A 15,165-nucleotide genomic window follows, 5' to 3' on the forward strand; every position below is an offset into this window, starting at 1 on the left:
CTTATCACTTTACAAGATCCCTGTAAGACATAAATATTTAGCAATTGTTTTAGATGCCCTTCCCTCAGGTGTTGCTTTATTATTCAGGAAGGTGTCAAGACCTGACCCTCAAAACATACGTACGATGTTGACTCATCAGTAGGAAAGATTGGTTTTCTTTACCTCCATTCAACAACAATAGAGCTATATGAGCCTTGTTTCAACAGGATGTTGTATCTATACCTTATGTCATGCCTTATTGGAATGGTTTTATTGATAATATCTATTGGAAAAACTTTGGATGTTGCCACACACATACCTACTTATTAACAAAATGAAGGACGTTTCTTTTAAAATGATTCAGAAATATTATCCTGCCAACCACTATATGAAGAAGTTTAAGAAAAACATAAATTCAGATTGTACCTTTTGTAATGACAATCTTTTTGGCATTGTATTCATGTAAGGAATCTGTGGCAAGACATCAGTAGATTTATAATTGAACACATTTATGAAGATTTTGCACTATTATGGAGAGATGTATTGCTTGGATTCTTTACCTATGATATAAATAAGTTGAAAATAATTGGTCATTTAGCAGACGCTCTTATCCAGAGCAATTAGGGTTAAGTGCCTTGCTCAAGGGCACATCGACAAATTTTTCACCTAGTCGGCTCGGGGATTAGAACCAGCGACCTTTCGGTTACTGGCACAACGCTCTTAACCACTAAGCTACCTGCCGCCCTTGAAACTATTTTATGTAATTAATTTCATAATTCTTTTGGCCAAATTTCATATTCACAAATGTAAATGTACAAACAAAACACTACATTTTCTTACCTTACAAAAAAATATAAATATGTATATTTCAGACAATTAAATACTCTATCAACAAAAAAGCTGTTAGAATTATAAATGTGTGTATGTCCCTTAAGGTCCTTGTGTAATGTGATATTGTACCCCCTAGCCCAAATGTCCTTTGTATATTCTTTGTATGTACTTTTTGTATTGATTTGTTAATTTAAAAAAAGTTAAAAAATAATAATCCTCTGATTTCCCCTCAACAAATGTCGATAACATGCCCTGAAGAAGAATTAAAACGACCGTATCTTGCCTACGGCGCCATCTTGTGGTAAATGCTCAAAGTACATCGGTGATAGGCCAACATGTCATAACTGAAGTTTAATAAGAGATACTGTATATAATGACGAGATGGTCTTATCTCCGCCCTAACAATGGGAGTCGTCCCGAAGGCGGGAAGGCAGCTGCCTGCAAGGCGGTCTGCGTTTCCGTCTGCTTATCGCTGTATTCCCGCGTGGAATGATTTTGACGGGAGTGGACCCTCTCGCTTTGCCTCTTCCTCTCTGGTTTAATCGATATTTCGTCAAAATCCACCGGAAGAACCCCTTTCAATTATCTGCGACACCTCAAGTGCAACACCTGCCTCGTCAAACTAATTACATTAATGATGGCGTGCGTTGCAGTTCGCTTGGTAAGGTTTCGTTAGGCTATATTTTGCTGGAATATAAGTGTTCAATTGCTTGATTTCGAAATGAATTTGACAAACATTTTTTTTACCAAACAATTTTGTTAAAATGTTTGCTTGTTTGATTCCGTTGACTTTTAATCAAATCGAAGTCACCTCCCTACTCTCTCGTTGCCTATATGCCTATTTATAAATGTCTTCTCCCATTTTTAGGACAAAGGAGCCCTAAAAAAGATTGATGGAGCCAAAAAAAGGCTTGATAACAAAGTGGTACGTGTTGTTGTGGAGCCACATGTGAAGCATCCCCTACAAAACAGGTGTGTTTTCAGGTTGAGAGATTCCTAGTACATGTTAATTACTTTGAGGTTTCTATTGTTTTTTGTTTGTTTTGTCAATCAATAACATTTATGGCTCATACCTGGGGTGTATTCATTACGTCGATTCTGTTGTAAAACGTTCCGTCTGATAAACGTTTACTCAACGGAAAACGTTTTGCAACGAAAACTAATTTCTATTAGATAAATTCAGGAAGGGCCCTCTGTTTCATTTCATTTACTATTTTTGGTTATTTTAACTAAACGGTTTCTGTTGCAAAACGTAGTTAATGCGCAATTCACTTTACAATTCAGATAACAATTGAAATATGAAGAGGGTCCACCAACCTCTGCTTTTATTCTATTCTATCACTTGTGTGTTTCAGATGGGCCCTCTGGTTCTACAAGAACGATAAAAGCAAAATGTGGCAGGATAATCTGAGACTCATCACAAAGTTTGACACAGTGGAAGACTTCTGGGCGTGAGTTTTGCAGTTTGTCTTTGATTTTCAGTAGGCTAAATGGCTGATATCCTTGTCAGTTTTATACAGTGGGGAAAAAAGTATTTAGTCAGCCACCAATTGTGCAAGTTCTCCCACTTAAAAAGATGAGGCCTGTAATTTTCATCATAGGTACACGTCAACTATGACAGACAAATTGAGAGAAAAAAAATCCAGAAAATCACATTGTAGGATTTTTTATGAATTTATTTGCAAATTATGGTGGAAAATAAGTATTTGGTCACCTACAAACAAGCAAGATTTCTGGCTCTCACAGACCTGTAACTTTTTCTTTAAGAGGCTCCTCTGTCCTCCACTCGTTACCTGTATTAATGGCACCTGTTTGAACTTGTTATCAGTATAAAAGACACCTGTCCACAACCTCAAACAGTCACACTCCAAACTCCACTATGGCCAAGACCAAAGAGCTGTCAAAGGACACCAGAAACAAAATTGTAGACCTGCACCAGGCTGGGAAGACTGAATCTGCAATAGGTAAGCAGCTTGGTTTGAAGAAATCAACTGTGGGAGCAATTATTAGGAAATGGAAGACATACAAGACCACTGATAATCTCCCTTGATCTGGGGCTCCACGCAAGATCTCACCCCGTGGGGTCAAAATGATCACAAGAACGGTGAGCAAAAATCCCAGAACCACACGGGGGGACCTAGTGAATGACCTGCAGAGAGCTGGGACCAAAGTAACAAAGCCTACCATCAGTAACACACTACGCTGCCAGGGACTCAAATCCTGCAGTGCCAAACGTGTCCCCCTGCTTAAGCCAGTACATGTCCAGGCCTGTCTGAAGTTTGCTAGAGTGCATTTGGATGATCCAGAAGAGGATTGGGAGAATGTCATATGGTCAGATGAAACCGAAATAGAACTTTTTGGTAAAAAAGTTCGCCTGGACAACGGAGTGGCTTCGTAAGAAGCATTTCATGGTCCTGGAGTGGCCTAGCCAGTCTCCAGATCTCAACCCCATAGAAAATCTTTGGAGGGAGTTGAAAGTCTGTGTTGCCCAGCGACAGCCCCAAAACATCACTGCTCTAGAGGAGATCTGCATGGAGGAATGGACCAAAATACCAGCAACAGTGTGTGAAAACCTTGTGAAGACTTACAGAAAACGTTTGACCTGTGTCATTGCCAACAAAGGGTATATAACAAAGTATTGAGAAACTTTTGTTATTGACCAAATACTTATTTTCCACCGTAATTTGCAAATAAAGTCATAAAAAATCCTACAATGTGATTTTCTGGAAAAAAAAATCTCATTTTGTCTGTCATAGTTGACGTGTACCTATGATGATAAATTACAGGCCTCATCTTTTTAAGTGGGAGAACTTGCACAATTGGTGGCTGACTAAATACTTTTTTCCCCCCACTGTACCTACTGTGGATATTGCAACTTCTAGGCAAGTGTCAGTAAATTAAACCTACAAAAGTATGTTGGGAACCTATGATGTAGGTCACCACCACTTGTATTGTTTTCTCGACTGAAAATGTATTTGGTTTTATAGGTTGTACAACAACATTCAGCTGGTGAGCAAGCTTTCATCTGGTTGCGACTACTCCGTTTTCAAGGTGATGTAGACTTGTGGAGAAATGTCTCCTTCAGTTTGAGGTTTTCAATTTCCATCATACTTCTCATACATGTACTCCTATATTACTTGGACTAAAGTGATACTGTCACTTCCCCCAGGATGGCATTGAGCCAATGTGGGAAGACAGGCGTAACAAGTGTGGAGGACGCTGGCTGATTACACTGTCGAAGCAGCAGAGGCACACTGAACTCGACCGCTTCTGGAAGGAGACGGTCAGTTGTTGGTCCACTCTGCTTTACACTTTACACTTTTGTATCACTGAAAGCCAGAAATACTGTGTGCTCAAGATTTGTCAGGAAGCTGATTCAAATCCAAATAAAATGATTGGTCGCATACACATACTGTATTTAGCAGATGGTATTGCGGGTGTAGCGAAATGCTTGTGTTCCTAGCTCCAACAGTGCAGTATAATCTAACAATACACACATCTAAAAGTAAAATAATTGAATTAAGATAATATAAATATTCGGACGAGCAATGTCTGAGTCCGGAGTATAAATATGTGATGTGTAGACATTATACCCACATACTGTCCATATCTGAAGAATACGTAGGATAGAATAGTATATGTACAGCAATAGATTAAAAGGATAGGCCTTGACTAGAATACAGTATATACATATGAAATGGATAAAACAGAATGTAAATATTATTAAAGTGACCAGTGTTCCATGTCTATGTACATAGGGCAGCAGCCTCCAAGATGCAAGGTTGAGTAACCGGGTGGTAGCCGGCTAGTGACTAAGTTCAGGGCTGGGTACTGGGTGGAGGCTGGGAGTCTGGCCTTCAGATGGAAGCTGTTTTTCAGTCCCAGCTTTGATGCACCTGTACTGACCTTGCCTTCTGGATGATAGCAGGGTGAACAGGCTGTGGCTGAGGTCCTTGATGATCTTGGCCTTCGTGTGACACCGGGTGCTGTAGATGTCCTGGAGGGCAGGCAGACCACACCACCCTCTGGAGAGCCCTGTGGTTGCGGACAGTGCAGTTGCCATACCAGGCGGTGATACAGCCCGACAGGATGCTTTCAATGACGCATCTGTAAATGCTTGAGGATCTTAGGGGCCAAGAATTTCTTTAGCTTCCTGAGGTTGAAGAGGCGCCATTGCGGCTGCACCACACTGCCTGTGTGGGTGGACCATTTCAGATTGTCAGTGATGTGTACGCTGACAAACTTGATGCTTTTCACCTTCTCCACTGCAGCCCGTGGATGGGGGCGTGCTCCCACTGCCGTTTCCTGAAGTCCACGTTCAGCTCCTTTTGTTTTGTTGAGGGAGAGGTTATTTTCCTGGCACCACTCCGCCAGGCCGCTCACCACCTCCCTGTAGGCTCTCTCGTTATTGTTGGTAATCAGGCCTACCGCTGTTGTCGTCCGCAAACTTGATAATTAAGTTGGTGTGCGTGGCCACGCAGTCATAGAAGTACAGGAGGGGGCTGAGCACGCACCCTTGTGGGGCCCCTGTGTTGAGGATCAGCGTAGTGGTGTTGCCTACCTTCACCACGGTGGCCCGTCAGGAGGTCCAGGACCCAGTTGCACATGGGGTTCAGACCCAGGGCCCCGTAATACTGAGGAAACCAATTAGTTATTTTAAATATTTTTTAACAGCTCCTTTGCCTCATTGGAGAGGGCTTTGGCTCCTTCAGCAGGGACGTTTGCGGTGCTGTCGTCAATGTTCGAGCCAAAGGTGACAAAATCGCCGTCTGGACCACCAATACAGAGAATGGAGAAGCAGTTACCTATATTGGGTAAGTCCAGCATTATTCAGTGTGGCCGGACCAAATGACTCGTTTCTGTAGTGTCATGTCTGCCCTGATTCACAGGCATCTTGACAGACTTATGGCATACTTGCCTTGAACAGTCATAGATTTTACCTGCCGGCTTCACTCACCTCAGTCAATAAACAGCCAGGCTTGGACCAGATCCCACAGAAGCCGGATGTGGCCTGTTGGCAGCCATGTTGTAAACTATAATTGTTGAGGATGAGGACATCTGCTTAGCAACCTAATGAAAAATGGATGTCCACTAGACTAAGGAAAGACCTAATGGTGCAATCTATTGCTCCCAGGATATTAGTATTACATATGGCATTGGCTACAGATAATTGACATCAACAGTTGCCCCCATACAGCCAGATTTAACAGCATTTCTTTATTTTCAAAGCTACCTTTTTGTTTGATCATGTGATTGGTCAGTTAAATTAATGTTTTATCATGATTCATATTTTCAGACGGAAGTACAAGGAAGGACTAGGCCTACCTCCAAAACTCGTCATTGGATATCAAGCCCATGCAGACACAGCCACCAAAAGCAATTCAATAACAAAGAACAAGTTTGTGGTGTAGAAATGTTATTGTTTTTCCAAGTCTCCTATAGCAAAGGACAAGTCTACTCTTTAAGTTTTTCTGTACTGTAATTTATCATGTTAAGTTTGTATTTGCGCTTAATTCAATACCTAATTTAAGTAGTACATTTGGCATGATACATGTGGGAGACGTTTCTTTTGAAGAAGGTTAGACATTTTGTGTGGCCTACAAATAAAATATATATGGACTGTATTTGTCTTTGCATTTTTCTTCAAAGATCTTGGAATGCCATTTGGCACAACACTAACCCCTGAATATAAACAAAAAATGCTGTTCCTGTGCTGTAAAGAATTTGTTCCACCATTTCAGTGCTCAACTGTAAGATTTGGGAAGTACCTTTTAGACTTAGTGCAATTTACTCAACTACAAAAACTTGAAAAAGGAGTGACCAAAGATTGGCTTAATTAGCTAAAGGAAATGGACTGCCCTCCTAGTTAATGTTTAATCTAGTTCAGATGCAGGGCTTGGCGAAACCACTGAGCTGAATTAATTCAAGAGACTAGAATTGCGGGAGTCTTTGTTCCAACAGCATTACATTTTTGTTCTAACAGTTGAATTTCCTTTGGTTAGTCTGAAATCAAGCATTATCAAGGTAAGTTTCTTGCTTCAGCTCTGTATATAGCTCTTTATATAAGATGGATAGTGTTTTTGTATACCATTAAATGCACTCACATTAACTGTTAATATACAATTTCCCAAAAGCACAATCATTGGGTTAATCTTAACACCTGTTTCACACGTTTAATTTCATTTAGTTCGTTTACTAAATATGCATTACCTTTGTTAATGTATGCCATGGAAATAACTCATTTGTGTTTTGTATTTATCATTAAATAAAAAAAACTAATTTGAGTGTATTCATAAAGGGAAGACTAAGGATCTAGGTAGACTACCTACCTTGGAAGATGTTTGCTTTCAATTATGCATTGTGTTTTGGGTACTACGTGACCTGTTACTCTCAGACATTACTATGCCACGTGAAATTCAATTATGGTTGATGGTAGCCTTGTTATCCATCCTCCTTGGGTTTTCATTATTGGAATCTCTTTCAATAACTTGCCAGTCACAGCAACCATGGTATCATTGTGCACTGTGGATGTACAGTATATCAGATGTTCATTTCTTACAGTTGGGCATACATTTGAAAGTCAGGTTGGTATAGACAGGGCATGCCGACCTCTGTATAACCTGTCCAGTATCCTTTTCCAGAGAGTGTTCTAGCAAGCTTTTGCTCAATAGCACAATCCTGCCCTAGCATTTTTCCAGGATAATTAGCCAGATGCAGGACCATTATTCTCCATGGCGACAGGGTACACTGGTCACAGCATTGCACTAGCAGGAAGGAAGGGCAGTGGAGTGTGACGCCGCTCTCAGTTCATGTCACTCCTACTGTGCGTCTACAAGAGGAAAAAGACTACGACAATAGGAGCTCAGGAACTTGTAATGCTTTTATACCCAAAAGGGTTCATGGCGCAGAGCGACTTTTTCCGCAATGTTTTACGTTGGACAAGATCTAACGAACAATGGCAGTCATTAGGGCCAAACATGGTTAGCTGTCATAGTTCATTAACCTCCTTTAAAACATTTGTTCCTCTTTTAAATTTTTTTTACAGGGTTGAGTAAGACAAACAATTGAGTTGTCAAACTAAGTGTATACACATTTCCAGTTCTCTCTTTAATGGATGTCTCACACTGATGTTCTTCAGAGCAAGAACAGCATGAGTCAGAAACAACAAGGCGACAGACAGTCACTGGAGGGGACAAGACTGAGGTGAACTCTGAAGTCTGTGCTGAGAGGACAAGCCCCTCCTGAGAGCTGAATGATGAGATTTTACCTGTATTACCTGGTGTTTTTGGGCTCCAGTTCTGTCATCTCCACCTATGGGCCTCATCAGAGAGCACAGAAGACTGGGGATATTCTACTGGGCGGGCTGTTTCCAATGCACTTTGGTGTTACCTCCAAAGACCAAGACCTGGCAGCGCGGCCAGAATCCACAGAGTGTGTTAGGTAAGGTTTGAATCGGCAATTGAGGCTGTATGTTTTTTTTGTATGTAAAACTGTATAAAACTATGCTTGGTGCTAACTGTCAATGAAATTGTATTTAAATTAATAAATGAATGCATTGCAGTCAGTATTATTGGATTGTACTTCATGAAAACCAAAAGGTATGCATGTTATGGCGTGCCGCCCCTTGCAGGTACAATTTCCGGGGATTCCGTTGGCTTCAGGCCATGATTTTTGCAATAGAGGAGATCAACAACAGCAGTACCCTCCTGCCCAACATCACACTGGGCTACAGGATCTTTGACACCTGCAACACTGTGTCCAAGGCCCTGGAGGCTACCCTCAGTTTCGTAGCACAGAATAAGATTGACTCTCTGAACTTGGATGAATTCTGTAACTGCACAGATCACATCCCATCGACTATAGCAGTGGTGGGGGCATCTGGGTCAGCAGTCTCCACTGCTGTTGCCAATCTGTTGGGCCTCTTCTACATTCCACAGGTGAGCTACAATCTCAATTCCAATGTCCTGATTTATTTAAATCAAACAATATCAATATATCACAGTAACTTTATTCCCCCTGTATTGCTGCAGATCAGCTATGCCTCTTCCAGTCGCCTGCTGAGCAACAAGAACCAGTTCAAATCCTTCATGAGGACCATTCCCACAGATGAGCACCAGGCCACTGCCATGGCAGATATCATCGACTACTTCCAATGGAACTGGGTCATTGCAGTAGCGTCTGATGATGAGTATGGACGTCCGGGGATTGAAAAGTTTGAGAAAGAGATGGAAGAACGAGACATTTGTATCCATCTGAGTGAGCTGATCTCTCAGTACTTTGAGGAGTGGCAAATCCAAGGGCTGGTTGACCGTATTGAGAACTCCTCGGCTAAAGTTATAGTCGTTTTCGCCAGTGGGCCTGACATTGAGCCTCTTATCAAAGAGATGGTCAGACGGAACATCACAGACCGCATCTGGTTGGCCAGCGAGGCTTGGGCAACCACCTCCCTCATCGCTAAACCAGAGTACCTTGATGTTGTAGTTGGGACCATTGGCTTTGCTCTCAGAGCAGGTGAAATACCTGGCTTCAAGGACTTCTTACAAGAGGTCACACCAAAGAAATCCAGCCACAATGAGTTTGTCAGGGAGTTTTGGGAGGAGACTTTTAACTGCTATCTGGAAGACAGCCAGAGACTGAAAGATAGTGAGAATGGGAGCACCAGTTTCAGACCCTTGTGTACTGGAGAGGAGGACATTATGGGTGCAGAGACCCCATACCTGGATTACACTCATTTTCGTATTTCCTATAATGTGTATGTTGCAGTTCACTCCATTGCACAGGCCCTGCAGGACATTCTCACCTGCATTCCTGGACGTGGTCTTTTTTCCAACAACTCATGTGCAGATATAAAGAAAATAGAAGCATGGCAGGTAAAATGAACACTTTTAAAGAGTAGGAAATGTAATTAATGTAATTCAGTATAATGACTAACAATGACAAATCCATTTGTATACTCTTTTTGTTTGCTCCCAGCTTTGTTGACCCCTTTGAGCACTTTCCTATATCCCGTCCTGATCAAATACCTGGCTCTGTATTATAGGTTCTCAAGCAGCTCAGACATTTAAACTTCTCAAACAGTATGGGAGAAAAGGTGCACTTTGATGAGAATGCTGATCCATCAGGAAACTACACCATTATCAATTGGCACCGGTCTCCTGAGGATGGCTCTGTTGTGTTTGAAGAGGTCGGCTTCTACAACATGCGAGCTAAGAGAGGAGTACAACTTTTCATTGATAACACAAAGATTCTGTGGAATGGATATAATACTGAGGTATGTTGCTCCAAACAGGGATATTAAAGGCCCAGTGCATCCAAAATGTACGTTTTTCCTGTGTTTTGCATTACATTGTACAACAATTTATGAAACGAACACTGTAAAAGTGTGAAGAATTTGATGAAGTTATTTCCTGATAGTTGCTGGTTGAAGATACAATCTACACAGGACTTTCTGATTTGCAGGTTTTGGATGGCTGGAGTTTTGGCTTGCCTGGTGACATCACATTTACATTTTACATTTTAGTCATTTAGCAGACGCTCTTATCCAGAGCGACTTACAGTTAGTGAATACATATATTTTTTTTATACTGGCCCCCCGTGGGAATCGAACCCACAACCCTGCCGTTGCAAACACCATGCTCTATCAACTGAGCTACATCCCTGCCGGCCATTCCCTCCCCTACCCTGGACGACGCTGGGCCAATTGTGCGCCGCCCATGAGTCTCCCGGTCGCGGCCGGCAGCGACAGAGCCTGGATTCGAACCAGGATCTCTAGTGGCACAGTTAGCACAGGCGGTGTAAATTAATATAGACCAATAACAAAGAGAGTTCTTAATCTCTCTCCCAATAACAGCTAGTTTACAGATTACACATCCATCCCCCTCAGACCACTACCAGACAGTCCTAGTCTTGCTTGAGAAAGTTGTTTTTCCTAAAAAGCAATTTTTGTTGCTTTTTGACAATTTTAATGGAAAACTATTACCGTAAGGCACTTCATTGTTACCCAGAAACGATTTGATATTGAGATAAAAACGGCTGCATTGGCCTTTAAAATCTTTGCTCTGTATGCATTCTTCCTAAAATACAGTATGTCATATGTTCTGCATTTGTTTCTATTGGTTCTGTATCCAAAATCATATGATGCATGATCTTTTTCTGGGTTTCTCTCATTTCATTAGGTGCCATTCTCTAACTGTAGTGAAGATTGTGAACCAGGCACCAGAAAGGGGATCATAGAAAGCATGCCAACTTGTTGCTTTGAATGCACAGAATGCTCAGAAGGAGAGTACAGTGATCACAAAGGTAAGAAAGACATCGGGAAAAATCTTAACCACGCCGCCATATATAATCTATTGCTATTTCATATGTTTCTATCAATAATACAAACACGACTTCTCTTTTCCTGCAGATGCCAGTGTTTGTACCAAGTGTCCCAATGACTCATGGTCTAATGAGAACCACACATCCTGTTTCCTGAAGGAGATAGAGTTTCTGTCTTGGACAGAGCCCTTTGGGATTGCCTTGGCATTATTCTCTGTGCTGGGGGTATTCTTGACAGCATTCGTGATGGGAGTGTTTATCAGATTTCGCAACACCCCAATTGTTAAGGCCACAAACAGAGAGCTGTCCTACCTCCTCCTGTTCTCACTCATCTGCTGTTTCTCCAGCTCCCTCATCTTCATTGGTGAACCCCAGGACTGGACATGCCGTCTACGCCAGCCTGCATTCGGGATCAGTTTTGTTCTCTGCATATCCTGCATCCTGGTCAAAACTAACCGAGTACTTCTAGTGTTTGAAGCCAAGATCCCCACCAGTCTCCATCGTAAGTGGTGGGGGCTAAACTTACAGTTCCTGTTGGTGTTCCTGTTCACATTTGTGCAAGTGATGATATGTGTGGTCTGGCTTTACAATGCTCCTCCGGCGAGCTACAGGAACCATGACATTGATGAGATAATTTTCATTACCTGCAATGAGGGCTCTATGATGGCGCTAGGCTTCCTAATTGGGTACACATGCCTGCTGGCAGCCATATGCTTCTTCTTTGCATTTAAATCACGCAAACTGCCAGAGAACTTTACCGAGGCTAAGTTCATCACCTTCAGCATGCTCATCTTCTTCATCGTCTGGATCTCTTTCATCCCTGCCTACTTCAGTACTTACGGAAAGTTTGTGTCGGCTGTGGAGGTCATTGCCATACTAGCCTCCAGCTTTGGACTGCTGGCCTGTATTTTCTTCAATAAGGTCTACATCATCCTCTTCAAACCGTCCAGGAACACTATAGAGGAGGTTCGCTGTAGCACTGCGGCCCATTCTTTCAAAGTGGCAGCCAAGGCCACTCTGAGACACAGCTCAGCCTCCAGGAAGAGGTCCAGCAGTGTGGGGGGATCCTGCGCCTCAACTCCCTCCTCATCCATCAGCCTCAAGACCAATGACAATGACTCCCCATCAGGTCAGCAGAGAATCCATAAGCCAAGAGTAAGCTTTGGGAGTGGAACAGTTACTCTGTCCTTGAGCTTTGAGGAGTCCAGAAAGAATTCTATGAAATAGGGAAGTGTCTTTTGGGGGGGCCGAGGGCCCTGTCAAAACCTGAGTTGGTGTTGCATTCTTTGTTGGCTGGGTAGTTGTAGTAGAAACTATGACATTAAAATCTTTGATGTATTCATAAAGGTGACACAGCATAGGTGGCCAAGATTCCATTATATTACAATAATCTGTGTTGTTCATTATGAGGATATTTCAAAATGCTAAAAATCATAAAATACATAATTTACTGAATTTTCTTGATAATCTTGAGAATAGAATAGCATATTCAAGTCACTGTTGAGCAGACAATGACCAATGATGTAATACTTTCCCATACCTATTTCCTATAACAAAAGATTCACATTGTTAAAGTTCAACTATGACCTGTAAAATACATTTTAGATATAACAGGAGACAATAAAACAATGTAATTCACTCTGAGCACAAAGGCACAGGACATAGGTCTACTAATGTAGGCTATATCAGTCTCTTTCCTACGGTCTTTCTCATTAGGCCTTCTGCAGGTTCTTCAATATGGTGTCATGCTACTGTCTGGTTGTTTTCTGCATATGTGTATTTTACCAAGTTACTGCACTTATTTTTTCATTCTGATGTTCGCTGAACCACATGTTAGGCCTATACAATGGAATCAAAGGTTTGTTTTCACAATGCATCCAATGACAATAAAATCTCCATATGCCAATGAAGAGAAGCATCAGTCTGCGATATTGAGGTCATAAAGTAGCGTATTAGTGGAAGCTAGTAGTGGTAGCCTATCAATGCATCTGTCTGTCTGGGGATACACATGGAGAAGAGGCTTTTGCTTCAGCCCTGCACTAACACACCTTCTTCTTTGGTATCCTGGCGTTCGCACATTTTGTTTGTGCATGCCGCCACCTACTATGTGTGTGTTCAATCACATATTTTGTGATACAAAAATCTAAAAGGAAGGGGGTAAAAGGAAAACATTGCACCACCAACTAACACCTATATACCACTATTACATACCACCAACTAACCCTCCACATATATACCACTATTTCATACAAATAGAAATCACCACCCCATTCCACTACTTTGACCCTAACTGATCCTACATCAGGCCCGGCGGCCTGGGAGGACGGGACTCTTTCGTTCACCACACCTTGAAACTCTTCTGCAGTAAAACCTCGTACACCCAAGTACTTATCTGCAGCTGCCACCACAACATCTATTTTCTGTGATTTACGTTTCATTTCTGCGATACAGTTGATAACGACGGCAATGAATGCTTAATCTTACTGAAGCACAAATTCATATCACTCTATATTGGCCTAAGCCTACTACTCACCCTTGACCCATCATCCTCTACTTTCTTCACGTTCTGTTCTACTCTGACAATCTCAACCTGTCTCTTTCGCACTGGACACTTATGATCCCCAGCAACATGGGCACCACCACAATTGACACACAGTTTTTTCCACCGATGCTACACATTCCTTTGTTCCATTCCCTCCTGCACACTTCTCACATCTTGGAATCTCCCTCCTACACACTGCTGCAACATGACTATAAGCTTGGCACCTGAAACACATTAGTGGGTTCAGCACAAAATCTCTCACTGGATAACTGACATATCCTAACATGACTTTATCAGGTAAAGATTCTGCTTCAAAACTCAAAAGAAAGACTGCTTCAAAACTCAAAAGGACTGACAATGTCTTCTCAGTTTCACCACGCTCACCATCGGGTCTGCGTCATACCAAACAGTGGGTGTCACAGACACAGGGAATTTTCCATTTCAGTTGCTCCACCTCAAGACTTAACGCCACCCCAGTAATCACTCATTTCAAAGGCACCCTGCTCCGGAAAGCAAAGCAAGTCACAGGTCCTGTCCCTAGTCACGTGACGCAAAGCGCCCGCTCCGTCTGGACGGAAGAAATATAGAAAATCATTACAAGTCCACTTCGAGCTACCTTCACCGATGATTTAATAGACCCAACTTATTTTCTACCCAGCATGAGACTACATATGGGTCAGCCAAGCCAAAAGACAGGGATCCACTTTCTCCAAAAATGTCACTCATCCGATCCTTTGCATGACCATCGGGGCAAGGCTGGCTATCTCTAGCCTCTCCATGCTTCCTAAGCCACCATTACTCTACTAGCGCCCGCTGGCTAGTTCATAAACGTTTTAAATATATGTATAATCATTTATAAGCAAACATAATGCAAGTTTGATCAGTTTCTCCTATGTTTTCAGCTTGACTTTACCTCCACAACAACACATCCTACACCTGACTCAACCAGCAAATCAAGCAAAAAAAGAAAATCAAGGAAATAACTAACTCCAACAATATCCTTAACCAAACCTAACCCTAGTTTTCTATGGGATTATAATGATGACAGAACTACTTGAGTTTGTATTTGGAATTTTGTGGTCGCACATTGAAATTCGTGGTTGCAAGTACGATTCTCAAACGTGTAATTTTAATTTCGCAAACTTGTATCATGATATGTGAAAGATTTAACAGCGGTCGCAAACTTGTAACTTGACATTTGAATACATTCAATAAGATTTGTAAGCATAATTCCTGCACGTGCTCAGAGCTCTGTCACATTACCAAGAGATTTGTAAACTTGTAGAAAGTTTTGTAGGTTTACAGAGAGATTCGCAAGTAAAAATTCGATTTGAGCAGCTCTGGGGCAGGACCTTTTACTCCTAACCAATCAGTTCCCTCTGCCAAAACCACAGCTGCCTAACCATAGGCTGGATTGTTCAATCAATTAAATCTCAGGAAGTAGCTACCCACATGAGGGCGGCAGGTAGCTTAGTGGTTAAGAGCGTTGTGCCAGT

The 15,165-nt window shown here is 42.0% G+C and overlaps 2 protein-coding genes across 2 annotated transcripts; both read left to right on the forward strand.

Annotated features, from left to right (window-relative positions):
- The first annotated feature begins 1,296 nt into the window (after positions 1 to 1,296).
- eif4e1b (eukaryotic translation initiation factor 4E family member 1B) lies at positions 1,297 to 6,434 on the forward strand. The gene is made up of 7 exons (XM_041850232.2): positions 1,297 to 1,471; positions 1,679 to 1,782; positions 2,166 to 2,261; positions 3,798 to 3,861; positions 3,980 to 4,093; positions 5,485 to 5,624; positions 6,107 to 6,434. Exons 1-7 carry the CDS (start codon positions 1,445 to 1,447, stop codon positions 6,219 to 6,221), a joined length of 660 nt encoding a protein of 219 aa, XP_041706166.1. The 5' UTR covers positions 1,297 to 1,444; the 3' UTR covers positions 6,222 to 6,434.
- A 1,631-nt stretch (positions 6,435 to 8,065) lies between these two features.
- casr (calcium-sensing receptor) lies at positions 8,066 to 13,002 on the forward strand. The gene is made up of 6 exons (XM_041850233.2): positions 8,066 to 8,250; positions 8,441 to 8,747; positions 8,841 to 9,680; positions 9,851 to 10,081; positions 10,986 to 11,109; positions 11,216 to 13,002. Exons 1-6 carry the CDS (start codon positions 8,066 to 8,068, stop codon positions 12,352 to 12,354), a joined length of 2,826 nt encoding a protein of 941 aa, XP_041706167.1. The 3' UTR covers positions 12,355 to 13,002.
- Positions 13,003 to 15,165: the final 2,163 nt, after the last annotated feature.

This window comes from Coregonus clupeaformis, chromosome 27 (genome assembly GCF_020615455.1).
Source record: "Coregonus clupeaformis isolate EN_2021a chromosome 27, ASM2061545v1, whole genome shotgun sequence".
Taxonomy (NCBI): Eukaryota; Metazoa; Chordata; class Actinopteri; order Salmoniformes; family Salmonidae; genus Coregonus; species Coregonus clupeaformis.

What these genes read in the sequence shown, in the direction of transcription:
- eif4e1b (XM_041850232.2), top strand. Translation starts at nt 1,445, where the DNA reads ATGATGGCGTGCGTTGCAGTTCGCTTG. An exon ending in CGTGCGTTGCAGTTCGCTTG is followed by an intron (nt 1,472 to 1,678) that starts GTAAGGTTTCGT and finishes TCCCATTTTTAG; the next exon opens with GACAAAGGAGCCCTAAAAAA. An exon ending in ACCGCTTCTGGAAGGAGACG is followed by an intron (nt 4,094 to 5,484) that starts GTCAGTTGTTGG and finishes ATTTTTTAACAG; the next exon opens with CTCCTTTGCCTCATTGGAGA.
- casr (XM_041850233.2), top strand. Translation starts at nt 8,066, where the DNA reads ATGAGATTTTACCTGTATTACCTGGTGTTTTTGGGCTCCAGTTCTGTC. An exon ending in GCCTCTTCTACATTCCACAG is followed by an intron (nt 8,748 to 8,840) that starts GTGAGCTACAAT and finishes GTATTGCTGCAG; the next exon opens with ATCAGCTATGCCTCTTCCAG. An exon ending in AGAGTACAGTGATCACAAAG is followed by an intron (nt 11,110 to 11,215) that starts GTAAGAAAGACA and finishes CTTTTCCTGCAG; the next exon opens with ATGCCAGTGTTTGTACCAAG.